Consider the following 26,131-nt stretch of genomic DNA (forward strand, 5'->3'; position numbering starts at 1 on the left):
CATTGAAGGATAACATTTATTACGTAGGCAACCCTGTTTTCTTTGTTGAAAGCCACTCTGAGCTCGATTTTGTGTGTGTTTGTGTGTGTGAAAGCAGCATACAAATAAAAGGATGAGTGAATGAGTAGACCATCTTTCCTCCAAGGAGCTCAAGAATGGTGTGCCTGGTTTTCTCCCCACATCAACCCTGTGGGGTAGAGGGAAAGATTGGCCTAAGGTCACCCCACTGAGCTTTCGGACTGAGCAGGGATTATTTGAACCTTCGTCTCCCAGGTCCTGGCCTGGCACCCCTGCAAAACCCTGGCCCTGTTCCCTGTTCTGTTTTAGTTTGGGCATAAAGTGGTTCAGCCCAATGTCCATTTCTGTTTGGTCTTGGTGTTGGTGCGTGGAATAAGGTTCCCCATCCCTTCCAGCCCTGCTTACATATCTCTTGCTTGCTTCCTCGGACACCGAATATCCCTCCCCTCTGACCCACTGAGTATTTACAAACCCAATTTAGCCTTGTTGCTGGGGGCTTTGGTGGAAGTGGTAGGTGGAAGAGATCCCTAAAAATATCTCCAGTCTCTTTGGGAAGCTGCTCAGGGGTGCCCTTTTTCTCCTCACGCCCCCCCCCCTTCCATGAGTTAATCTCATTTCCTACACACACACATCTCTACCTTTAAGAAAACCTCCCCTAGTGGCTGGGGGTTCTTTTGTGTGGAGGGGGTGGGCTTGTCAGTAGACTCTGCCTGTGTGTGATACCCTCTCTGTTGGTTAACCGTTTTTTAAAAAAATACATGGCTCCTTTCCAACAAACTGCCCTAGGTGTCCTGCATCCCAACTGACAGTGGAAACAATACCAATAATGTAAATAATAAGAAAAATGTCTGTGCATTTATCTCTGTCTCTGACTCTCTGAGTCCTACTGTTTCCTCCAGGTTAGAGAAAAATTTTGCCTGGTATTATCGTTATTTAACAACAACAACAACAACAACAACAACAACAACAACAACAACAACAACAACTTATTATTTATACCCCGCCCATCTGGCTGAGTTTCCCCAGCCACCATGGGCGGCTCCCAATCAAGTGTTAAAAACAATACAGCATTAAATATTAAAAACTTCCCTAAACAGGGCTGCCTTCAGATGTCTTTTAAAGATAAGATAGCTGCTTATTTCCTTCACATCTGAAGGGAGGGCATTCCACAGGGCGGGCGCCACTACCGAGAAGGCCCTCTGTCTGGGTCACCTTCAAAGGTAGCCCCACGTAGAGCTATGAACTCATGAAAAAGTGGGGAGGGGAGAAAGGACCAGTAATTAAATCTTCTTCCCGTCCCTTCATTCTTTTTGTGGGAACAGAAACCGACAGCAAGGAATTGAGAGAAGCTACTCAAGGGGCAATTGATAGGCTGTTCCTCATTCATTCTCTACCTTCCACACAGAGAGAACGCTTATCACAAAGCAATAAAACAGTCTGAGCCTACCAGGATGAAAGCAGGGAGTCCTTAGTCAATGTGTCTTGCATAGACAAAGACACTGCAGGAGGTTCCTGGCTGTGGGGAAAGGCACCGATGAATAATGTTGTGATCCTCCAGGGGGTCACCGTTGTATCCAATGCTAGTCCCATTCAGAGTGGACCCATTTAAAGTATCGGCCAAAACTAACTTGGGTCCTTTCATAGAAGCTTAGAATTGTAGAGTTGGAAGTGACCTCATGCAAAGCAGGAATCTCAACAAGATCATACGTGACAGGTGGCCATCCAACCTCTGCTTTGAAACCTCCAAGGAAGGAGAGCCCACTGCCTCTTGTGGGAGACTGTTCCATTGTGGAACAGCTCTTGCAGTCAGAAAGTTCTTCCTGATGTTTAGAAGGAATCTCCTTTCCATTGCTTCGAGTCCTACCCTCCAGAGCAGGAGAAAACAAGCTTGCTCCATCCTCCGTGTGACATCCCTTGAGATATTTCTAGACGGCTATCTTATCTCTCCTCTCAGACTCCTATCATCCAGGCTAAACATCCCCAACCATTCCTCCTCAGGCTTGGTTTCCAGACCCTTCATCATCTTGGTCTCCCTCCTCTGCACACCTTCCAGCTTGTCAATGTATGCTGGAGTCTGTTCCAGTGCTTTGAAACGTCCATCTCCCAGGGGCCTTCTTTTTCTTTTTGTAAAGGATTCTCTTGCAGAGTTTAAATCGTCGTCCTCCCCTCTCTTTTGTTTCCCACAGCAGTGTTTGCACAATGGGGCTGGTCCTGCCACTCTGGAGCGATGCCTTGATTCATCTGGATGGCGATGGGTAAGAGCCTGTGATTGTCTGGTTTTTGTGTTGCTATGAACGTGCAAAAAGGCACCCGGCCCTCCTCTTCTCTCTCCTTCCCTGCCCCGCTTTGCAATGCAGGAAGCGTTATTGAGTGTGACCTACATGTAAATGTTACAGAAGGCTCTTGGCCAAGTGTTGAACCATCAGGCAACTTCCAGTAAACTCTGACCCCCTTGTCATCCTTCTGAGGCAGGAGGGCAGCCTGAACCAACATCTGGCCCCCTCCAGGTGTTTTTGGCTGCAACTCCCCATCAGCCTCAGCCAACATCTGGAGGTCACCAGGTTGTCCAGGGGCTGCCCTTTTTCATAGCCTCCTGGCTCCCAGGAAGGAAGAGCATCTGGCCTTTTTTGATTAACACTGAGTGTCCAAACCGCCGTCTTTGCTGAAGTGTTGTTTGACTGGCTGTTGTCTCCATTTCCCTCCTTTCCAGGGGCTTCAGCGTCTCGACAGATAACCGGGTGCACATCTTTAAGCCTGTCTCTGTGCAAGCCATGTGGTGAGAGAATTTGTGTTCCTTTATTTTTTTACACACAGTTTATAGAGAAGGTTTTTGGAGTAGGAAGGAAGAAGTATTCTCGGAAATGTAGGCTCATGAGAAACCCTTGGAGGCTGGAACGATCCTTGCACCTCTCTTGGGTGTGCATCTTTCAGCTGCATTATGTAGAAGCTTGGCTACTCCAAGACTGATGTCACTGCTTTTCATTTGTGCTTAGGTCAGAACTGGTCTCTCCAGAATGATGGAATGCAGTCACCATGGGCTATCTTCAATATACCACCAATGTTGTGTTATAATAATAATTTATTATTTATACCCCGCCAATTGGCCGAGTATAACCAAGGTTGCAGGTTTGATCCCCTTACGGGATAGCTGCATATTCCTGCATTGCAGGGGGTTGGGCTTGATCAGGGGTCGGCAACCTGCGGGCCATGGGCCACAAGCGGCCCATGGGGCAGTTTGACTGGCCCACGACACCCCCCCAACTGAGCCGCCTTCTTGGTGAGTCGCCACGCACTGCGCTAAACCAGCACGGTGCAGGGACTCACTTCCGTGGCGCCGGAAATCACGTCTGCACATGCCCAGCTGCCAGAAATCGCATCTGCGCATGCCCAGGTGCTGGAAATTGCGTCTGCGCATGCCCAGGTGCCGGAAATCGCACACACGTAATCCGGCCCACAGAGAGATCTCCACAGGACTTGACCGGCCCAGGCAGGTATAACCTTCCTGACCCCTGGGCTAGATGATCCATAGGGTTCCTTCCAATTCTAAAATTCTATGGTTCTATGGTTACCACGGAGCCCTCTGTTACCTCTGCGTTGGTTGGTCGGTCGGTTGGTTGGTTAGTTGGTTGGTTGATTTTAGAGCCCTTATATTTGTTTTACAGCTCTAATGTCCAAAAGAGTAGCCTAAATACAAGCATTTATAACCAGAGTCCCCTTTCTGCGGGGTTACAATGTATTTAAAAAAGACACGACATACAAGGAAAAAGGGAGGAGGACAGAAGAGAGGAGGAAGCAAACACAGGTGCCAGTTCCTAAAAGTGAAGTATTGGTTATTGCAGTGACTAGCTTGAATGGGGGAACAGTTCAAGGTCAGGAAGTTGCCAATGAAACTGGCCTTTCAGCAGAGCGACCCAAACTCTGGGTGACGTTTATAAGGGATTCTCTTTGGCATCTGAAGAGCCAGGCAGAGCTTTATATGTCCAGGTTTTGCCTGCTAAGCCTGCTGGATAATCCTTCTCCTTTATAGGACAGCTCTCAGTAGGGTTCTTCTAACAAGTTTGCAGATTCACTGACTCAGGATCACTTTCGCTCTTTCGAAATGTGTCACCCATTGAGCTTGCGATGTATTTGTGGGAGGGCTCCATGTCTTTGCTTTTAACCTAGATCTTTCAGGTCCCGGGCAGAGAGTCAGGACGCCAGCTCAAAACAGGTGGAGCGGCTCCTTCTTAGAAAGCGTCTCGGGACATTTTAAAATGACAGCACATCCCGTGATGGGCTTCAACCCATTGTGGCTCCCTTCCGAGCTCAACAGCTCTCAGGAAGGGACGTAAACATGGGGACATCATGGGGACATCACGAGAGCCAAAGGGGCCCATCTGGCCCAGCCGCCTGTTCTCTCAGTGGCCAACCAGATGTCTCATGGAAACCCACAAGCAGGACTTGAGCACAAGAGCAATTCTCCTCGCTTGCCATTCCCAACATTTGCTGCCTTGGACCCTGGAGGAGGAACACAGCCACTTGCCTTCCATGCCGAGGGAAGAATTTGGCACCATGTGAGACTGGACATTGCCTGTTTGTGTGCAGCGCGTGTTCTGGGCTGGCTGTCAAACTGGGCTTTGGAAAACTGTGGGGAGGAGAAGAAAGCCTCTCCCCCCCCCCCCGCCCCACCAGAAGCTTACTAAGAGATTCATAGAAGCATAGAATTGCAGAGTTGTAAGCGGCCCCCAAGGGGTCGTCTCATCCAGCCCCCTTCAATGCAGGAATCACAGCTAAATGCAGAATGAAGCAGCATTTGCTACATTTATTTTTATTTATATATAATAAAGCAATTGCATTCTGTGAAATAGGAGGAAAGTGGTGGGTGTGGTGTGGGTTGTATGTGTAACTGGAGAATCCAGGTATTGAGCGTGGGGCTCCCTTCTTGCTCAGCTCCCCTATAGGTCTCCTTTAGAGGTGCTCTTGCCTCAAAAGGTGGAAAAAATATAGCCAATACTAACAGCTAAGTGTTGTTGTTGTTGTTTACTTTTTATTTCTAATTTTCAAAAGTTTACAAGTTGATGCATACTAATAGCCAAGTGTGATTATTTAGTGGAAAGCAAAAGACAAGTTTTGCACCTTATCATTTGACTTCGTTGATTATATAGCACAGTCAAAGGACTTCCCAGCAGAGAAGCATCTACAGTATGCATTTATACCAATAACCAGTAACCTAGCCTGGCTGCATCTCTTTGGAGTCCAGGTACCTTTGATAGGCTATATGATTGACCAGACATTTCTGTGAAGCAACAGAGAAGCAACATTAATAAAATGTTGAATGTATTAGGAAAAGCAGTTCCAAATTATTATTTTTCCTACTTTGTAATCATGCGTATTTTCTTTGGGATGATACAGTTTCTTTTGAAAATAATAATAATAATAATAATAATAATAATAATAATAATAATATCAGTTAAGCATGTCATTTCTCCCTGGCTCAGCTGTGGGCCCTCTCCGTCCTCTGGCTGTTCCTGATTCCCTGACTTATTTCCTCTGCTTTTATTTTCTCCCCCCTCCACCTGCTCCACCCAGGTCTGCCCTGCAGAGTCTCCACAAGGCCTGCGAAGTGGCTCGCATCAACAACTACTACCCGGGGAGCCTTTTCCTCACGTGGGTCAGCTACTATGAGAGCCACATCAACTCAGACCAGTCCTCCGTCAATGAATGGAACGCCATGCAAGATGTCCAATCCCACCGACCCGATTCGCCTGCCCTCTTCACGGACGTGTGAGTAGGGCTGGGGATGGTTTTGATTCCTTACCTGCCTTCCACCCTAACGTCCCGGGGCAGGTTGCAGCCAAGGTGCAACATTAAAACAAATAACAGTCAGGAAAGTAAGAATGGACCTGCTGGATCAGGCCGGTAGTCAGTCTAGTAGTCCAGCATCCTGCTCTCACAGTGGCCAGCCAGGTGCCCATGGGAAACACACAAGCAGGATTTGAACACAGGAGCAATGCTCTCCCCTCCTGCGCTTTCCAGCAACAGGCATTCATAAACATTGCTGCCTCTGACAGCCATCAAAAAAGGGACTCTTGAGTTTCATCTAGTCCCAACTTCCTGCAATGCAGTTGATAGGGTGGGTCTTGGAAAATATACATCTCGGATGTCAAAGGCCAGCGGGTTTGAGAGCATGCTGGTTTCTCTGCCAGCCTGTCTCGCCTGTCAGCTGGGCTTGTTTCGCAAGGCCTATCCACCAGCCAGCTATAATCATCCTCATCATCGTGATTCGTTCATCACTTCTACATCATTAGAAGTAGTTTCAAAACACAAAAACAGCAAGCACTTTTGAAACAAGATTAAATCCTTGACAAAGTGGAAGTCTGTGGCAAAGACCCAGTTATCCACTGGGGGAACAAAAATGTATTCCCTTGCTTCTGGCAAGTACATGTGCTGGGCGCCTCCCGTCGTATCTCGACAGGGGCGCTGTTCCACAGGGCTGGGGCTGCCACACTAAAAGCCCTTCTCCATGGGCTCCACAATACTGTTTATTACTGTTGGATTCATTCATTCATTGGCTTTCAGACTCGGCTGTGGCCACATTGCTTCATATCTCTGCTGGTGGTCTCAGAGATATCCATCTAGCCGGGATGTGTGTGTGTGTGTGTGTGTGTGTGTGCGCGCGCGCGCGCATGTGCGTGTGTGCGCGCTTTGGTCTGATCCAGCCAGAGGCTGTGTTCACATACAGGATGATGGCATATATACATGGATGAGAGGTGTTTATTCATGGGCTTCCCAGCCCCAGAGTGCTACGGTCCTTGCTGATAAGCCCTGACTATTTTTACCCACCAGCGATAAGGCCAGAGAGGCTGCTGGAATGCACCCGTGGGTGCTGCTGGCTGTGTGGTGCGTTCCATATAAGGAAGCGTAGAGCCTGTTACCTTTCCAAGGAAGGTGGAGGGGCAGAATTACAGGCCAGGCTACAGTAGCATATGCTGGCAAAATTGTGCTGGACCAGGACCTCTTCAGGCTGCAAGATGGCTTCTGATGGAGAGGCCCAGTGTGCTGTGGTGGTTGGTACATCTCACTGGGGTTCCCTGTCTGTCCTTGGCCCTGAGATTCAGTGGTGTAGCGGTCAAAGTGTCGGGCTAGGGCAGGGGTCAGCAAACTTTTTCAGCAGGGGGCCGGTCCACTGTCCCTCAGACCTTGTGAGGGGCTGGACTATACAGTGGTACCTCGGGTTACATATGCTTCAGGTTACATATGCTTCAGGTTACAGACTCTGCTAACCCAGAAATATTACCTCAGGTTAAGAACTTTGCTTTAGGATGAGAACAGAAATCGTGCTCCGGTGGCGCGGCAGCAGCAGAAGGCCCCATTAGCTATAGTGGTGCTTCAGGTTAAGAACAGTTTAGTTTAAGAACGGACCTCCAGAACGAATTCAGTACTTAACCCGAGGTACCACTGTATTTTGAAAAAAGAAAATGAACAAATTCCTATGCCCCACAAATAACCCAGAGGTGCATTTTAAATAAAAGGACACATTCTACTCATGTAAAAACACGCTGATTCCCAGACTGTCCGTGGGCTGGATTGAGAAGGCGATTGGGCCGGATCCAGCCCCTGGGCCTTAGTTTGCCTACCCATGGGCTAGGGCCTGGGAGAGACCAGGGTTCGAACCTCCAATCAGCCATGAAGCTCACTGAGTGCAACCTTGAGCCAGTCACTGCCTCTCTCGGCCTAACCTACCTCACAAGATTATTGTGGTGGGTTAAATGAGGAGGGGGAGAACCACCTTGAGCTCCTTGGAGAAAAGATGGGGTATAAATGCAATATATAAGTGAAAAGAATGTCGGAAACATACCGAGGCAGACCAGTCTCACACAGTATTGTGCTGAGGCTGTATTACAGAAGTTGGTGGGGTGGAAGCTGCGGCTTGCACCGGCCCCAGCCAGCATGGCCAAAGGTCAGAGGTGCTGATAAGAGTTGGCGTCTGCAGGGCCACACATCCTGCCCCGAACCCTTGTTGTAAAGAGCTGTGGCCATTGATCTCGCCCATTAAATCCTTGTAAAAGAGGATGGATGAAGGTCGAAACACCTGTCTGGTGTGGTTTGCTGTGGAGGTCCTTCAGAAGGGGTTGGGGGCCTCAGGTCCAGGGGCCAGGGGAGGCCCTCGAGGTCTCCATCTCTGGCCCTCAGGACTCTTCACACCACACCCTTCACTGCCACTGTCCAGATGGCAGGTAGAGAAGGGCCTGGACTCACGCCTGTAGACTTTTGCATGAATTGCTCCAGCCACTTTTGTCGCCCCTTGCTCCACCCACCACTGGCAGGTGGCCCTCGGAAGGTCACCCAGAACAGAGTGCGGCCCCCGGGATGAAAAAGGTTCCCCACTCAGCTTGAGAACAAGACTTGTTTGTTTTTATTACCCTGCTCTTTGGCCAAAACGGCACCCGGGGTAATTTACATACAGTCAAAACAAGATGGTCCCGACCCGCAGCCTCACAATTAAAAAAAGACATGGCACACAAGGGGAAAGGACAGGGAGGGAAGAGGAAAATCAAAACTCAGACCCCTATTTCTGAACAGTTGTTCCTAGATTCACCAGGGGAAGGAGGAGCTTTCAGCAGAGCCGATGGTGTGAGCCTGGCTTCGCAGCTCTCCCACAGAGGCAGTCGGGGGGAATGGGGCTTTTTGTCTTGAAGCCAATGTGTACAGTGCCCCCGCCTGCCCAAAAGACTTCTGAAACTTATTTTTTCTTCCATTTCTCCCCATGCCCCTGCAGCCCAACAGAACGGGAACGCACAGAACGTCTCATAAAGACCAAGCTGAGGGAAATCATGATGCAGAAAGATTTGGAGAACATCACGTCCAAGGAGGTGAGGAAAAGGAGGTTGGTGAGCTTGCCCCCCCAGATTGCTAAAGAGGGCAGGGAAGGCTGAGTGGGGTTTTCTCAGGGGGAGGGACACCTGGTGGCTGCAACCACATCCTTCAGTCCTATTCCCCATCAGGAGCTGCCAGCTGGAGTGGGGCATGTTGAATCTTTCAACTTTGAAATCCCAAAAATGAGGGGTGCGAAAAGCTTGCAACATGGCTTGGCAATTCAAAAGTTAGTTAGGTAGGTTAAAATAACATAATTTAGTTTTGCTTGGTAGGTGGAATATGTGCAAAATGGCGTAGAAATCATTAAAAATGATTGTCAAGTATTAACAGTTATATATTAATTATTCTTTAGCATTACCTGACATTTTCAGAAGCCAAAATTAAAATTATTTGGTTTTCCAAAAGTAGTTTGTGTGCTTCTTCATCAAACGTAGACTTAGCAAGTTAAATGTTGTCCAGTCACAAAAAACCCCCAGCAGATTTGAATTCCTCACACCCAAAAACGTATTTTAAGTGAAGAATTTTGCAAAAAAAATAGGTTTCACTGTCTAAAATGACAAGCCCTACTGCTGGAGAGGAGGAATCCAGAGACCAATTGCTGCCTTTTTACAGCTTTTGATAGCCTGGGGATCTGACCTTCTTGCTGTTGGAAGTCTGACCCAACCCTTGACTCTTGCGTCTTTTGTCTTCTGTGGGTCTGGCTGCTCCTTAAATGTTTTGTTTGATTCCAGGCAAATTTCATAGAATTTTGCAATTGGAAAGGTACTCGAAGGGTCACCGAGAAATCACAGCTAAAGAATCCCTGGCCCTTTCTCCTGGGGCCATAAGAGAAGGGAGGTGGGGGTCGGCTGAAGGGCACTGCTACCCCCCAGGGTGGGTGTTTGAGCGATGTAACAATGCACCGTCTCAAAGGCAGCCTCTTCCTCCTCTCTCCTCTCCAAGATCCGCACAGAGCTGGAGATGCAGATGGCCTGCAACTTGCGGGAGTTTAAGGAGTTCATTGATAACGAGATGATCGTCATCTTGGGCCAGATGGACAGCCCCACACAGATCTTTGACCACGTCTTCCTGGTAAGTGTTTTGGCATGTGGCCGCTAGGAATGCCCACAAGCTGCTCAGCTTTACCTGCTGTCATCCCCACCCTCTTAGAACAACACCCCCCAAATCTGCTCTGCCATACAGACCGTTCTCTCCCTCTTCTGCCTTCCTCCTCACTGCTCCATCACGATTAAGCTTAGCCAGAGTTGCAGAAACCAGCTCTTATTTATAGAGACTGAGATGTCATGCAAGAACATCAGGCCAATGGCCCGTCTAGTCTTGCATCCTCCTCTCGCAGGGGCCAACCAGATGCTTGGATGAAGGCAGCAAGCAGGGTTTGAGCACAAGAACAACACTCCCCTCCTGTGGCTTCCAGAAGCTGGTAGTCCAAGGCATGGCCATCTCCAACAGTGGAGGCAAAGCATGGCTGTTGTGGCTGGCAGCCATTTATAACCCTTGCTCCCTCCATGAATTTGTCGAATCCTCTTTTAAAGCCATCCTGTGGGAAGGAGTTCCACAGTTTAACTGTGTGCTGTGTGAAGGAAGCCCTTTCTTTTATCTGTCCTGAATCTTTCAACATTCAGCTTCATTGGATATTTAATGCAATGAGATTGGGGGGACGGGGACTGCCTACTGTGGGAGCAAGTACAGTGGTACCTTGGGTTACAGACGCTTCAGGTTACAGACTCCACTAACTCAGAAATACAGTGGTACCTCGGGTTAAGAACTTAATTCGTTCCGGAGGTCTGTTCTGAAACTGAAACTGTTCTTAACCTGAAGCACCACTTTAGCTAATAGGGCCTCCCGCTGCTGCTGCGCCACAGGAGTACGATTTCCGTTCTCATCCTGAGATAATATTCTTAACCTGAGATAATATTTCTGGGTTAGCGGAGTCTGTAACCTGAAGTGTATCTAACCTGAAGCATATGTAACCTGAGGTACCACTGTGGTTCCTCAGGTTAAGAACTTTCATAGAATCCTAGAGTTGGAAGAGACCCCAAGGGCCATCGAGTCCAACCCCCTGCCAAGCAGGAAACACCATCAGAGCACTCCTGACATATGGTTGTCAAGCCTCTGCTTAAAGACCTCCAAAGAAGGAGACTCCACCACACTCCTGGGCAGCAAATTCCACTGTCGAACAGCTCTTACTGTCAGGAAGTTATTCCTAATGTTTAGGTGGAATCTTCTTTCTTGTAGTTTGGAGCCATTGCTCTGTGTCCGCTTCTCTGGAGCAGCAGAAAACAACCTTTCTCCCTCCTCTATGTGACAACCTTTGCTTCAGGATAAGAATAGAAATCATGCGCCGGTGGCGCGGCGGCAACGGGAGGCCCCATTAGCTTCAGGTTAAGAACGGTTTCAGGTTAAGAACAGACCTCCGGAATGAATTAAGTTCTTAACCCGAGGTACCACTGCATATGCATTTAAGTTGTTAAGTACGGTACATTTATTACATAAGCAAACCCAAAAGACCCAAGAGAGAGCAGAGAGTGCAGGCAAACCATCTCTCGCAAGGCAGATGTTCGGCATATCCCTGAATCCCTCTCGCCATCCTGGGGCCTGGAATTTCTGAGGTTACCGGAGTGTCCTGCCCACACCCCTATTCTGGGAGAAAACAACAGGAACAAAGATGCCCCAGGAAAGCTTGAGAACAAACACAGGAAAGGCTTGTTCAAGTCTGGCAGGTGGGATTCTGCTTCCAGTAAAGCCCAGGATGGCGATGCTTTGGGTGGAAGCATGTGATATCCCCAACCAAAGGGTCCTCCTCCTCCTCTTTTTCAAGCTGTGTAAACACTGGGCTACTGAAATGTTTGAGCTCGCCTGGTGCCAAGGCACGTCTCGCGAGGCTGCGCCGGCTGATGAGTCAGCAGCTCTGGGGCTTTTCCCACCCACCCTCCTCAGGCCGGATACACAGGCCAGGCATCAGTCAGCAGTTTTACGTAAGAAGACGACGTACCTTTTCAGCCCTGACTCTCTCTGCGGAATCAAAAGCGGATAGAGGAATGTTCCCCCTCTTTTCTTGTAACGCGAGAACCCCTGGAGATCCAAGAAAGCTGAATGTTGGAAGAAAAGAAAGTCCTTTTCTCGCGCGGCAGCTAGTTGAACTGTGGAACTCCCTACTGCAGGGAGCCAACTTGGATGGCTTTGAAAGAGGATTGGACAAATTCATGGAGGAGAGGGGAGGGCTATTGATGGCTGCTGGCCAGAATGGCTCTGCTCTGCCCTCCACAGTCAGAGGCAGCGATGCTTCTGAATCCCAGTTGCTGGGAACTGCAGGAGGCGAGAGGACTCAGGTCCTGCTTGCCATTTTCCCATTGGGGCATCTGGTTGGCCAGCTTAAAGAACAGGATGCTGGACTAGTTGGGACATTGGCCTGATCCATCAGGTCTCTTCTGGGGTTCCCTTTCCCCTTTTCTGACACTCCCGTTTCCCAGCCAGGAGCCCTGGGTTCTTTGCCCAATACTGTTCACTCCACCCCCCCCACCCCCTGCTCCATTTGTACACCCTGCCCTGTTCTTGACGTGATTTGATTTCCCCCACCCTGTCTTCTCCCTTTGTGCAGGGTTCAGAGTGGAATGCCTCCAATCTGGAAGATCTGCAGAATAGAGGGTAAGTCCCAGAACATGGCCATGATGAAATGTCCTTCATCCCACCCAGCAGAGAGCAAAAAACCAATGACAGCCCCCCAGTTCCACGTGGTTGCCCGGGGGGGGGGTGTCTTCAGACCAAGGCAGGGATAGCCAGGGTGGTGCCCTACAGACTATTGGGAGTCCAATGACATCTGGGAGGACTCAGTTTGGGAGCCATTTCCTTCTCTGTGGCCTGTCTCGCCACTCTAGGAATCAGCTCTATCACTTTAACCGTTTGGCTGCAGACCCACAGCCCTCCATGTGCCGCTGAAATCTGACTCCCATCATCCCTGGCATTTGACCGTGGTGCCTGTAGGGGCTGCTGGGAGTTGGAAGTCCATCAGCATCTGTTGGCTGCTGTGGACCAAAACAACAGTCAGGGGTCTGATAGCCGTGTGTTGGGGATTTATGAGCTGTGAGGGTGGGGATTAGATTACCCTTGGGGGTCTCTTCGACTCTACCACTCTACCATTCTGTGATTCTTAGACATTTCCTAGGGGTGAGAAGGAATTGCCTCACCCCTGGTTTTTATTTTATTTATTTTGCTAAACCTCAAGGGCTTCTTTCTTGTCAACTTTGTCCCTTGTTTTGGAAACACAACTGTGGGGGTGGGGTGGGGGGGTGTCTAACACCTCCCCCCTAAACCAGCCTTATTGCCCTTTTGGCTTCAGGGTGCGGTACATTCTGAACGTCACCCGAGAAATCGACAACTTCTTCCCTGGCGTCTTTGAGTACCACAACATCCGTGTTTACGACGAGGAGGCAACAGATCTCCTGGCTTACTGGAACGACACCTACAAATTCATCTCCAAAGCAAAGCAAGTTCCCTTTTTATCTTAATATTAAAAGCGTGTCCACATCCATATAGCATGTGGGCCTGTAGCTAAAGATACCGGGTTGTATCCAGTGCTAGACTTACAGTCGTCTTCTTCTTTGGTGAGCACTTGTAGCCGAGTAAGATTGTCTTCCATATTTGGCATTTATTGATTCCGCCTGTGAAACACTCTCTCCCCAGCAAAGCCGTTTGAGTGATGGGAACTTGGGTGACCCTCTCCCCCTCCCTTTCCCTTTATCGTCTTGCAGGAAGAACGGATCCAAGTGCCTGGTTCACTGCAAGATGGGGGTCAGCCGGTCGGCCTCCACGGTGATTGCCTACGCCATGAAGGAGTACGGCTGGAACCTCGACCGGGCCTACGACTACGTGAAGGAGCGCCGGACCGTCACCAAGCCCAACCCCAGCTTCATGCGGCAGCTAGAGGAGTATCAGGGCATCCTCTTGGCCAGGTGAGTCCAAAACAGCCAAGATTGCACCTCAGCATCCCTGACTATGGGCAACTGGGAGCCAGAGGGTGTTTCATGGAATGCCAGCATCTGGCTTCTTTTGAATTTCAGCTTTCACACACAGAAATGATATAAATCCTTGCTCTCTTCGATGCAAAGGTCAGGAAACTTTTGGAGCTGCATTAGCGCTCTCTCTCTCTCTCTCTCTGTGTGTGTGTGTGTGTGTGTGTGTGTGTGTAAAAAAAGAGGGGGCATTTTGGAAGAGCACAAACGCATAGTTTTTAGCTTAGTTGAATATCTTTTTACCCCCCTTTTCTGCAAAAAAAGTGGGGAGAAATCAAAGCATTTTTTTTAATGGGATAAATTGCCATTGGGATGCAGTGAAATCAGTTGTGATGAAAACAAAGTCAGTAAGAACTGTTGGCCATTGAAACCGATGGGGGAACTTGGGGGGGGGGGGACCTCAGCAGGAATGAATTAAAACTTAGGTCATCCTTTTAAAAAGCTTTTTAGCTGTGTGCACTGTGTGTGTGTGTGTGTGTGTGTGTGTGTGTGTTTCCCCCACAACCTGCTTCCCCCAAACAACAAAACAACTTTGCTTTCTGGCTGGCTTTCGAGGGGCCTGTGTGCGTGTTTGTTTGTTTGTGTGTTGCAGATCCCCCCGCGCGGCTTCCCCTTCCCCACCTTTTCAAGTTCCTTTTCTTATGCAAAACCAAAGGGGTTGTTTTTGTAACGAGAGACCCCCATCATCTGATTGGGAAAAGATGTCTCAATATGTCAATAGTGTCTGTGTATTCCTTCTCCCCCCCCCTTCCAACTGTACACATGTGTGTGTCCTCGGGTGACCTCCAGAGAGCGGAAAGAGAGAGAGAGGGCTTGTCCTGCCAGAGGGATCCCAGCTCACGGCCACGTGGTTCCCAGGTGGCTTTGCTGTGGATGTCGGGCCGTTTGAAAAAGTGTGTGTGCGTGTGTGTTGGGGTGGCACATGGCAAGCAGGGGGCCCGCGGCTAGCAGCAGGTTATCTGCACCGGCCCAAACTTCTTAAAGTTTGGGAGGTGCTTGCAATGCAGATTCTACAGGGCCCATCGCAGAATCCCATCCAAAACAAACAAAACCCCAATACTTGGCAGTTGCTATAAACCACATTTCAAACATTCAAAGCCCTTTGCGCACAGTTATCTCGGCCGTGATCCTTGCAACAAGCCTGCAAAACAGGCCTGGGATCCTTGAGATGCATTCAACTATGCTCTACTCAAGAGTAGACCTGTTGGAGTTAATGGGCCACAATCAGTTGTGCCTGTTCTGTTCAGTGGGTCTACTCTTAGTAGGACTAAACATTCAAATAAAAGCTTATCTCCCTATTGCACACTGCGGTTGAGGTGTAGAAAACGAGTGGTTCCGAGGCTCACCAAAGTTTTCCTGAGCATTTTTATGACGGGATCCTGATCTGGACAAAGGGGCTTATTAATATGCACTTTTGAAATCTGTGTTAGGCAATGTCAATTTTGCTCCAAGAGGCACAGGGGAGGGCTACCGATGGCTAAATTCTGCCTCCACAGGCAGAAATGCTTCTGAATACCAGCTGCTGGAAACCACAGGAGGGGAGAGTGTTGCTCTTGCGGTTGAATCCTGCTTGTGGGTTTCCCACGGGCATCTGGTTGGCTACTATGAGAACAGGATGCTGGACTAGATGGGCTAGTGGCCTGATCCAGCAGGCTCTTCTTATGTTCTTAATGCCCTTTCCCCACCAGCACCACCAGCATCCCCAGCACCCCCCAAAAAGCAAAAATAGCAGGTGGATGTTTCTTCTCCAAATCATTGAGGTCAAGGAGGTGCTGGCATGGCATAATGGTTAGGTGTGGCAGTATTTGGGCAAACACCATTCCTAATAATAATAACAATAACAATAATAATTTATTATTTACACCTCTCCCATCTGGCTGGGTTTCCGCAGCCACTCTGGGCGGCTTCCAACAAAACACTAAAATACAAGAACCTATTAAACATTAAAAGCTTCCCTAAAGAGGGCTGCCTTCAGATGTCTTCTAAAAGTTTGGTAGTTGTTTTTTTCTTTGACATCTGGTGGGAGGGCGTTCCACAGGGCGGGCGCCACCACCGAGAAGGCCCTCTGCCTGGTTCCCTGTAACTTGGCTTCTCACAGCGAGGGAACCGCCAGAAGGCCCTTGGCACTCGACCTCAGTGTCTGGGTAGAACGATGGGGGTGGAGACGTTCCTTCAGGGATACTGGGCCGAGGCCATTTAGGGCTTTAAAGGTCAGCACCAACACTCTGAATTGTGCTCGGAAACGTACTGGGAGCCAGTGTAGGTCTTTCAAGACCGGTGTTATGTGGTCTTGGCAGCCGCTCCCAGTCACCAGTCTAGCTGCCGCATTCTCGATTAGTTGTAGTTTCTGGGTCACCTTCCCAGGGATGTTTCAATCTAAATAGCGAACAGGGGACACTGCCTTCAAACCACAAAGGTGAATAGCGTAGAGGAACCTGACTTGTGGATATTTACCAAAGACCCACCAAGTCCGACATCCTGTTCTCGCATTGGCCAGCCACATGCCCCAGTGCGAATCCCCCCAAAGCAGTCTCTCTCCCCCCAACTCATGTTCCCCAGCAAGTGATAATCAAAGTTTATTTGTTTATTTCACAAAATGTGTGATTGTATTAAAAAAAACCCCTCAAAAGTGGTTTACAGAAAAAACAGAATCAATTAAAAAGATTAACAGCCATAATTTAAGGCCCATACATGCAGAAAGTCATTAGCTGCCTCCACAGTAATTCAGTCACAAATCTGCAAGAGTGGAATTTTGTGTTTTGGGGTTCTTTCAGGATTTTTTTTTTTAATAATATTTATTCAAAGTTTCAAAAATACACAAATACAACAAAGAAACAGAGAAAAACACAACAGAAAAAAGAGAGAAAAAACTGGAAAAAACAATATAAAATAGAAAAAAGAAAAATACACATCCCATATTACATCTTGTCATTTACTTGTTTCTTAGACCTCCTCACACCTCCCTTTTTGTATTCTGACTTAATTCGTTGTTTCAGCAAATTCTTCCCATATTTCTCAATTTTCATTTAAATAATTTGTTTTAACAATCTATCTTATTAATTAATTCAACATATCCTTTCCGTCTTTTACCATAATCTGTAATTCAATTTACCTTCATTTATTTAACCTTATCTTACCTTAAAAGTCTTAAAGTTCAAAGTTTAAACCATATTTATACATAACTCCTTAAATCCTTTCTACTAAAGCCAATTAATTCCTTTCCAGCATTTTCCCTGAAATTTCATTAATATTACAGTAATTCCAAAAATAAAAAAGAAATTTTTCCCTAGTTATTATCCAACGTCCCTTCTTCCTGGTTTCGGGTTATGTCAGTCCTTTCTATACATTCCATCCAGTCCATCAATCTGGTGTTCTTATATCCGAGGCCTTTAAGTCTCTTCTATGCCCCTTCTGCAGATTTTCTTGTTCTTGTTTGTAGTTGCACTCTTCCTTGTCTTTTGTTGGTTTCTTTCTTAATTTCTTTCCTTTCTCCTTGGGGAGTAGGTCTCCGGGGGATTCCAACCCTTTCAGGATTTAATATGTCATCTGTCAGTATTCATGACCCGTGTGGGGTGTGCATGCATGCTTTAGTTGTCAAGAAGCGCAGATCAGGTTGTTGCAGATTGTAGAGGCTGCTTTGAGCACACAAATGGTAGTTATGGTAAATATAATTGTGCTCTTACAGGAGGCAGTATGTAGCCATTACAATGAGCAGCTGTTGACCAGCAGCTAAAAGTACTGTAGTCCGGAGAAACCTTCTTGACCCCTGCCTTGCGGCCTTGTTTACCATCGCTGCCCACCCTGGGGCAGATCATTTGCTGGTTCACATTCATATGATTAGCTCTTGGGTTTCAGAGCCTGACTGTGCAGGGAAGGTTGTGGTTCTTGGGTTACACCTTTGCCAGGGTGTGAAAGTGGGCTGTGGGGCCAGGGGGTTTTCCAGCAGCAACTGCTTTTTGATGCACTGTCAAGCCACATTCCCTCCCACCAGCAAGATCCTGCTCCTAATCTCTTGGACCTCCTTCCTCCCAAAACTCCCTGTCTCTTTTTTTCCCCTGTGCGAGTTGTGGGTTTTTCCTTAGAAACCTAACAAGAACTTCACAATAGACTGGCTGCTGGGTCAGAACAGTGACTCATGCAGCCAAGCAACCTGTTCTAGCAGTGACCAGCCAGGTGTCCTGACGGGAAGCCCCAAAGCAGGAGCTGAGCGAAACAGCAACAGTCTTCCCGTTTGTGATTCCCAGCAGCTGATATTCAGAGGCATAGTGCCTCCGACGGTAGAAGCAGATTGTAGCCACCTTGGCTAGCAATGTTTGATAGCCTTATCATCCCAAGAATTTGTCTAAGCCCCTTTAAAAGCCATCCATGTTGGTGGTATTGTTGTTGTTGTTGTTGTTGTTATTATTATTAAATTAAATTTGTGTACCTGCGGGTCTCAGGGTGGTCACAAAATAAAACCACAAAATGCATAATAAAAATAAGAACAAAAACAACCCAGTCTCCCCCAAAAACCCATTTTAAAAGGGCATGGAATGTCAAATCAGCCCAAGGTCTGGTTGAAGAGGAACGCTTTTGCCTGGCGCCTACAGGTACATAATGAAGGCGCCAGGCAAACCTCCCTTGGGAAGAGCACTCCACAAATGGAGAGCCACTGCAGAAAAGGCCCCGTTCTCGTGTTGACGCTCTCCGGACCTCTCGGACGCACTATGTGAATAATTCCATCCTTTTCTCTGTCTTGAATCCTTTTGTCTGATGTTCCTAAGTTCTGGTATTATGGAGGAGGGAGAAAACATTGCATGTACTTCTATCAACTCCCCTTATTTGCCCTTACTTCTAACTCTAAAGCCCCAAATATTTATAACTTTGGTGTTTCTCAACAACCCTGCCACAGTTAAAAGTTGAATTGCGTGGAAGTGATCCCGATCCTTGTGCCCCTCAGAACATGCCATGTACTGGCCCTTGGCGGAGTGCAGCCTGCTTGACACGCCTCCCCTTGGTCACCTCTCGTATGGCTACGTTAGGAGGGCTGCTACCCTCTCTGGAGCGCAGCTTGCACTGAGAAGGGGAAGACGGAAGCAGCGTCCCTGGCTCTCTGGCTTTGGACAGAGTCCGTGCTCCCTCTAGGGGCCAGAGCTTGTAAGTTGTGGAGCAGACGGCACAAAACAACCGCAGCAGCCAGGCTGCTGCCCTTCTTCTCATCAGCTGCAACAACATGTTTTTGTTCCCTGGAAGAGAGCTGCCCTCCGTGTCCCCGGTGGCAGCGGCACGATTCTGGGAACAGGTGGCCAAGCAGGAACAAAACCAGCATCTGACCAGAGACTGCAAGCGCCTGACTTGAGCATTGTGGTTGCAGAGCCCCTTTGCAGGGCAAAAAACAACCTCCCTCCTCCTGGATCCCGACCCAATAGGCTATATTAGACCTTGAGAGCTGTTCCAACAGAATTGTGCCAGTCTGGTCCTCTTTCCGTCATCAGAGTTCAAGGGCACTTTTCCACTCAGGCAGAAACACTCAAGGAGGGGAGTGCCAAGCAGGGGTAGTAAGGGGGGGGTGGCCTGGGGAGAGTCCTGAGGGCCAGATGGAGAGGGCTGCAGGGCCGCATTCAGCCCCCAGCCCTGAGGATCCCCCCCTTTAATAGGCACTGTTGATTTGTACGATACAGTGGAATCGCATGACTCTTGAGTCCTGGCTCTGCTTCCAGGAAGGGTACTGTCAGCGGCAGGGGACCAGCTGTTCTCCAGAGTCCTATTCCCGGCTCAACAGGTGTCCCTGCTTTGGCACAGAGTGAGTCAACACTGGCAATTTGCATAATACACGGAGGCCCCTTCATTCTTTGGGACAGAACTCTGGTTGTTTTAGGGGACCAGGAGAGCCGATCGCGGACTAACCCCATCTCAAACGCAGCGCTTCCATCCCCTCTCACGAACTCTCCCCATGCTGCCTTTTCCCCTTCGTGCCTTCTGTCTGAGCAACTTTCGAACCCAGTGCTGATTCTCTCCCCCTATCTCCTTCCCCGCAGTAAGCAGCGGCACAACAAGCTGTGGCGCTCGCACTCTGACAGCGACCTCTCCGACCACCACGAGCCCATGGGCAAGTCCGGGATGGAGGTGAGCAAGAAGGAGATCACCACGTCGGCGGACCAGATCTCGGAGAGCAAGACCTCCTGCGGCCACCACCACGTGCCCATGTCCCCTGGGCCCATGACCGCCAGTCCGCACACGGAACACTTGTGCCATCTGGGTGCTGATGCCGCCGGGAACTTGTGCAACATCGAGCGGGTGGTGCAGCTAGAGATCACCACGAGAGACTTCAATACCGAGCAGATGGAGGACAAGCTGAACTTGAACAACATCAACGGGTGCTTCTCCGGTTGCTGCTTGGACGACTCAAAGTTCCCCCTGGATAATTGCAATGCCTCGGATGCCTTGCTGCAGCAGCGAGAGGTCTTGGGGGCAGCGGCAGAGTTCCCGGACTTGGCAGTGGACGACTTGGAGAAGGACGCCCTCAAGCAAGGAGACGGGAGCATCCACCTGGTGCCCATGGAAGAGCTGGAGTCTTGCTTGCAGGACATCTCCAACCATAACTCGCCCAGCCCCCCTCCTGTGACCTCCTTGCCGGAGGAGGCGGACTTTGGCGCCGACCGGATCGACTTCTTCAGCGCCTTGGAGAAGTTTGTGGAGCTCTCTCAGGACAGCCGGCCACGGACTTGTTCCCACTCCAGGACGGAGGATCAGGGGGGCGGGAGGAACGGTCTCTCCAAAGTGTCGGGGCTGGAGCTGTCGCCCTCCAACCCCACGGAAGATGCTCAAGGAAGCAACTCCTCGGACAACTCGCCGCAGCCGTCCGAGGGGTCCTCGGTGGAGGAGGAGCGGCTGAAGGTACGCGCAGCGGGCGGTGCTTTTCTGCCAAGTGTTTTGAAAATAGGAGCCCCTGCCAGAAGAGTTGCATATTGGGAGTGCAAGAGGGGGATGAGGGGGCAAACGACATTGAGGCACAGAAAGATTGGAACAGTGGCAGGAAAGGTCAGAATATTTATGGGGCTGGAACTAAGGCAAAGTGACCCACTCAGAGGCCATTGAAGTAGGGGGATTTCGGAGGGGGGTAGCTCACAGAACTCAGCAATGCTCTCCCCAATTCCTCATGCTACTGTCTGCCAAGTTTTAAGATGTTCAGAATGACTTTGATGGGGCATTGTGAGGCTTCTGAATGTGGCAGCCAGCAGGGTGAGGAGCCCTGGGGACACAGCGACGGAAGTTGGGCCCTACCCTCAGAATCCACTGCCACACCATTTGTTTCCCCTCCAAGTTAGAAAGGTGGTGAACTACAGAATATTTTGTCAAAATGCTTGCTGAACGTTGGGAGCATTTTATTTGTAAAATTCTAACCCATTCTTCTTTTCTCTTAAATTTAAAGCTCTCTGAACCGAGCCGTTCGGGTGGCCTGACTCGTTCTCACTCTGAAAACGCCATCTCTGTGAAAGACATCATCACTGAGATCGAATCGATCCACCAGGGGGCAGGGCAGGGACAGGCGAAGACGGACGCCTTGAACAATCCGGTCCTGGTGTCGAAGAGAAACACGGTCCATGAGCTCCCTGCCGAGTCAGCCTGGGAAAGCAAGCCTCGGAAAGCCGAGCCGGGCGAAGGCAGTGGCTCGGTCCCGAAGGAGGCGGCTAGCGAGCCTTTGAAACTGGACCGAGAAGCCACTTCAGCCCAGCCGGTGCCTTCTTGTAAGCTGGATGTAGAAGATGGCGGCAACTCGGGAGAAGACTCGGCGGAGGGCCATCCAAACCCCGGGCCCAAATGGTGTCCTGGATCGGTACGGCGTGCCACCCTGGAGTTTGAGGAGCGCCTGCGGCAAGAGCAGGAGCTGCAACACTCTACCCCTGTTGTCCTGCTACCCATCCGGAAGAACTCCAGGATCGAATCCTCAGCAGTGGCCGACCCCACAGCGAAGGGGAAGCACGAAGAGCCATCTCACGAGCCGGCCCAGCTCTCTGGGGAGAAGGTAGCCTCAAGAGCTGGGGGCGCAGAGACTGGGGCTGGTTCGGAACAGCCCCCCGAAATGCCGCCGGCGTCTTCTCCCCCACGAGATGGCCTGTTGGCAGAGCTGGAGGGGCTGGCCAGAGAGCACCGCTTGGTGGTTTCTCTGGAAATCCCGGACAGCCTCCCTGCCCCTGGCCTTCTGCTTCCGAAAAGGATTGAAATCATAGAGTACACCCACGCAGTCAGGTTGCCCAGCCCCACTGGGCTGGAAAGGGGCCACACGCGAGATGACTCGGAGGAAACCAAGATGGCCACCACCTCGTTGGCAGTGGACGAAAACTGCAACGCTGCTTTGTGTTCCCAGAATCCCCTGGGAGCCTTGTCCAAGCCAGGGGCTTCCGAGCCAGAGAGCAAAGACTTTAAGAAGGCCATTTTTACCTTGGGTAGCCCTGGGGAAGATGCTGTCAGAGGACCGGCCGACATGCGCACCTCTCCTCCTGCGCGTCGGCCAAGGTGCCCCCCTCCGCTGCCCTCCAGTCGCCAGCCCTTCGTTTGCTTGCAGGGGGTCACTCAGGAGAGCACAAGCACCGACCCTGAGCCAGCCCCTCTGGGGGGATATGCTGGCAACGGACAGTTTGCCTTTGAGGAAAGGGGAGGTGCTCTGCGCCGGAGGAGCGAGGGCGCTTTGACACACTGGAGCCCAGAGGACTATGACCTACGCACTCATAAGGTGGGCACGGGTGCCAACACTGTGGGGGCTGCTGCCACACCTCTCCTTCGCTACGGCCTTCCTCACAGCTCCAGCAGTGACCGCATCAGAGACCTCAGGGGGGACACCGTGAGGCAGTGGGCAAAGGACCTTGAGGCCCGGGTCCAACAAGCAGGCCTCACGCTCCCTTCTCAGATGAAGCGCTCAGCGTCACTGGCGAAGCTGGGCGGCCTGAACTTGTCAAAAGACGACTTGCCCTCGGGGAACCCCTTCCCTTCCAGCACCAAGCCAGCCGCTCTGGAATCACTCCGGGGCCCCTCCGGCCGCGGGGAAGCACTCTCGCAGGGCGGTCTAGCTTTGCCAACACCAGAACCTGCCCCCTCGTCGTTGCCCGCCCCCCAGCCCACGGTGCATTTTGTCGAGCAGCTCAAGATGGCGGCTGAATCCATCGCCCTCAGCAGCCCCGTGGAGAGGCCTCTTGCGCAGTATGCCAAAGAGTTCAGCCTAGCCCAGCAGCTTCCGGGTGCGAAATTGACTAGCCCCCTAGAGGCCCCGCTGCCAGGGCTGGCGACGACGCCCCACCCACCCCACTGGTTGGCTGTGCTCCCCCGGCCCCAGCATGGTAGAACTCGACCGCCCAGAAGGCTGAGAAAGGCAAATGACAGGAAACGAACAACCAACCCGTTGTACAACACCATGTGAACTCCAGCCCTCTCTCTCTCCCCCCTCTCCTCCCCTCACAACAACTTGACTTATTTTGCAACACCCTCGTCGTGTTTTCTCCAAATGGGGCAGATGTAATATATATTGAAACATGCACTTTATTGGTTTAATTTTTATATGTTCGTTATTTTTACTGTTTCTGTTGCATGTGGGTTTTGAGGTGGCTGGTTTTCATGGTTCTCCCCATCCCACCCCCTGTGCAAATGACTGCAAGATCACATTTTCCCCCCTTAATTTTAAAAAAAAAAAGTTTTAAACCCTTAACAAACCTCAACATTTAAATTTTTATTTTATTTTTTTGGTCTTAAAAGAACACCCCTCCTTTAAAACAAAAGAGAGAAGGGAAGAAAAATATCTGAAATGCTTTCTTACATTGGGCCAAAAGAAAGATGCGCTTTTATTGTTTTAAAAGAATTACGGATTTTGTGGCATATGGGGTTGCAGAAGGAAGAAAGGAAGACAATTAGGAGGGAAAGGAAGACCATTGGGGGTGAGGGGTGTTCTCTTAAAACAAACTTCATTCTTTTTTAGGGGTTTAACCCTTTCATTACTTGAATAAAGCTGTGGGCCTTTTCAAGAATATGGCCATATCATCTGTTTCCTTTCTCCTCTTCCACCCCAGCCCCCCTTCTTGGTTCCCCTTCCTCCTCCTTCCCCAGTCCTGAAATTGCCTGGCCTTCTCTCCCTGCTCTGTCTGATACAATCCAGAAGCTGACTAGTTTATACAAATATATACCCCCACCCTTTGTGTTCTTCTCCATCATTCCCTGTCGCTTCTTGCGGAAAGGCTTGTGTCTCTTACATTGTACATAACAGTGCTCATGTAGATAACTCATGGGGTGGGGCAGTGGCATCTTTTCCTTTTGGTCCCAGAGGAAAGGGGCGATGAGGCATCTCTTCTGCAAACTGGAAAGTGGATTTGCCTATTTAACGTTGTTTTCTCTGCGGTTAACCAGTGGCAAATCTGCAGACACTTTCTGGAACGGGCTTAACTCCTTTTCCCTTTTCTCTGACACTTGCCTCTCTTCCATTATTTCTTTCTTTAAAAGGTGATTATTTCTGTCAGCTTGTGCCAAATGTATGCATGTTTCTCTCTCTCTGAAAAGCAAAGAAAACTTTCAGCCTGCATGATCCTCCTGTTCCCAATGTGTTGTCTACAAGGCACAACGGTCCGGTGTTTAAGCAAAATCTGTTGGCACAGCGCGCCAATGCACTCCCCATCTTGCACACACATGTGTGCCGTTACATTTTATTTTTTCTGGAGATCAGGGTTTCGGGTTTTTTAAATGTCCTCAATAACACGCCCCAGTTGTGCTGAGTTCTGTGGTGCGCCAAGACCTCGTGTGTCAAACTGTGGTCCCAAACTAGCGTCTCTAAATTTCCATGTTTTTATGGAGAAGTCTTTTGACACCTCCCATCTTCTGATGCACCCAGGAATCTTTGCAGGAATAGAATAATAACCCTGCTTCCTAATGAGAAAGAAGTAGGTCGTTTTAACCCCTTCTCTTAGGAGAACAGGCTGGCGAATGCTGCACTATAGGAGAATATCATGACAAGGTATTGGGGGGGGGGCTTTCCCACAAGCCTCCTGCAGGTAAGAGAGGAAGGAGACCCTAAAACTAGCCAGGGGAACTTGTTGCCAATCAAATATCCCTTCCAAAGTGGGAAGTGGCTGCTATCATCACTGCATGTTGACATTTGCCTTGATTCTTTGTTTAAGCCTCAGCAAAGATGGATGCTTCTCAAATGTGAGAGAATCGTCTGTGACTAAATTCCAGGCGGATTTACATTACTTTTTTCAGACCTCACAGGGGTGTTGAGGAGTGTGTGCCTGCCTCCCTCTTAGATTTCCTCTTCCTCGTCCCCTTTCCCCACTGCAGGTCCAGGCCTCTTGTGAACTTTGCAAAACAGAGGGTTCTGTAAGCGTAAGATGTTTTTGCCCTGATCTTTTGCTGAGCAATTCTCCCGGAAACCGGGCTTTGTGTGTTGGTTTTTGCAAAGTGTCTTTCTGATGACTTCTCTGCCAGAGCCCCAAGTTGGACGAGGAACTGTTTTACCTTCCATTGCTTTCAGAATCCAGGGTTGGCATTGAGGCCTCTTCCAGAAGCCAGATCTGTGCCTTCCATCTCATCTCTGCCAGGGGTTTTGTTGTTGTTGTTGTTGGGGGGTATCCCCCCATCTCTGTCCCCCTCTTAATATTAAACCCCTGCTCTTCAACTTTGCACTCCGTGACCGATCCCAAACTGCCACGTTTATCAAAACTGGATTGCTGAAATGCATCGTAGCTGTTGGCGAGTTTTGTTCTTCTGTATGCAGATCTGCTTGTGGGAAGAAAAACAACTATACCACTGGTTCAAAGCATGGCTGTTGGTTTGTTTCTTTGTTTTAGGGGGAAAAAAGGGCATTTTCATTCTTACTCCAATGTATAAAGTTGATGTTTTCTTTCAGGGCATCTTCCCCTCTTTCTCCCCCCCTCCCATTTTTTTGGGGGGGGGGTTGCCCTGTGAATGTCAAAAATGTTCAGCATCATCTCAGCAGCAACTCTCCCCTCTCCTAGTTTCCAGCTCTTTGACCTAGCTGTATACTGTGAGCTTTTGTTGAGCCTTGCGCAAAGAGAGGGGTGTGGAGATCTGGGTGGGTGTTTCTGTGTGTGTGTGTGTGTGTGTGTGTGTGTGTGTGTGTGTGTGTTTTGGGTCCTTGCTGATTCTGTATGTGGACAAAACAGATCTATATAAATATATATAATATTTTCTGTACCATGCATTCAGCTGAGTCTGTATCCTCCTCCCCGTTTCTCCCAGTTGTCAGCTGGCTCTCTCTTTTTCTGTATGTG

General features: G+C 49.5%; 1 protein-coding gene across 5 annotated transcripts in view; it reads left to right on the forward strand.

Moving 5' to 3' along the window:
* SSH2 (slingshot protein phosphatase 2) overlaps window positions 1-25,687 on the forward strand; it is a 118,830-nt gene extending 93,143 nt beyond the window's left edge. For 3 of the 5 annotated variants that reach the window (XM_081844057.1, XM_081844058.1, XM_081844055.1), the window contains 10 exons: window positions 2,205-2,273; window positions 2,729-2,794; window positions 5,587-5,781; window positions 8,777-8,870; window positions 9,817-9,945; window positions 12,473-12,519; window positions 13,211-13,361; window positions 13,627-13,823; window positions 19,901-20,759; window positions 21,295-25,687. In XM_081844057.1, coding sequence (XP_081700183.1) covers window positions 2,205-2,273; window positions 2,729-2,794; window positions 5,587-5,781; window positions 8,777-8,870; window positions 9,817-9,945; window positions 12,473-12,519; window positions 13,211-13,361; window positions 13,627-13,823; window positions 19,901-20,759; window positions 21,295-23,277 — 3,790 coding nt within the window. In that variant the 3' untranslated portion in view covers window positions 23,278-25,687. Of the gene's footprint in view, window positions 1-2,204; window positions 2,274-2,728; window positions 2,795-4,347; window positions 4,572-5,586; window positions 5,782-8,776; window positions 8,871-9,816; window positions 9,946-12,472; window positions 12,520-13,210; window positions 13,362-13,626; window positions 13,824-19,900; window positions 20,760-21,294 lie in introns of those variants that run through there. The other 2 variants (XM_081844056.1, XM_081844059.1) reach the window with 2 other exon arrangements.
* The last annotated feature ends 444 nt before the right edge of the window (window positions 25,688-26,131 follow it).

Source organism: Podarcis erhardii (assembly GCF_964252035.2).
Source record: "Podarcis erhardii genome assembly, chromosome: 16".
Taxonomy (NCBI): Eukaryota; Metazoa; Chordata; class Lepidosauria; order Squamata; family Lacertidae; genus Podarcis; species Podarcis erhardii.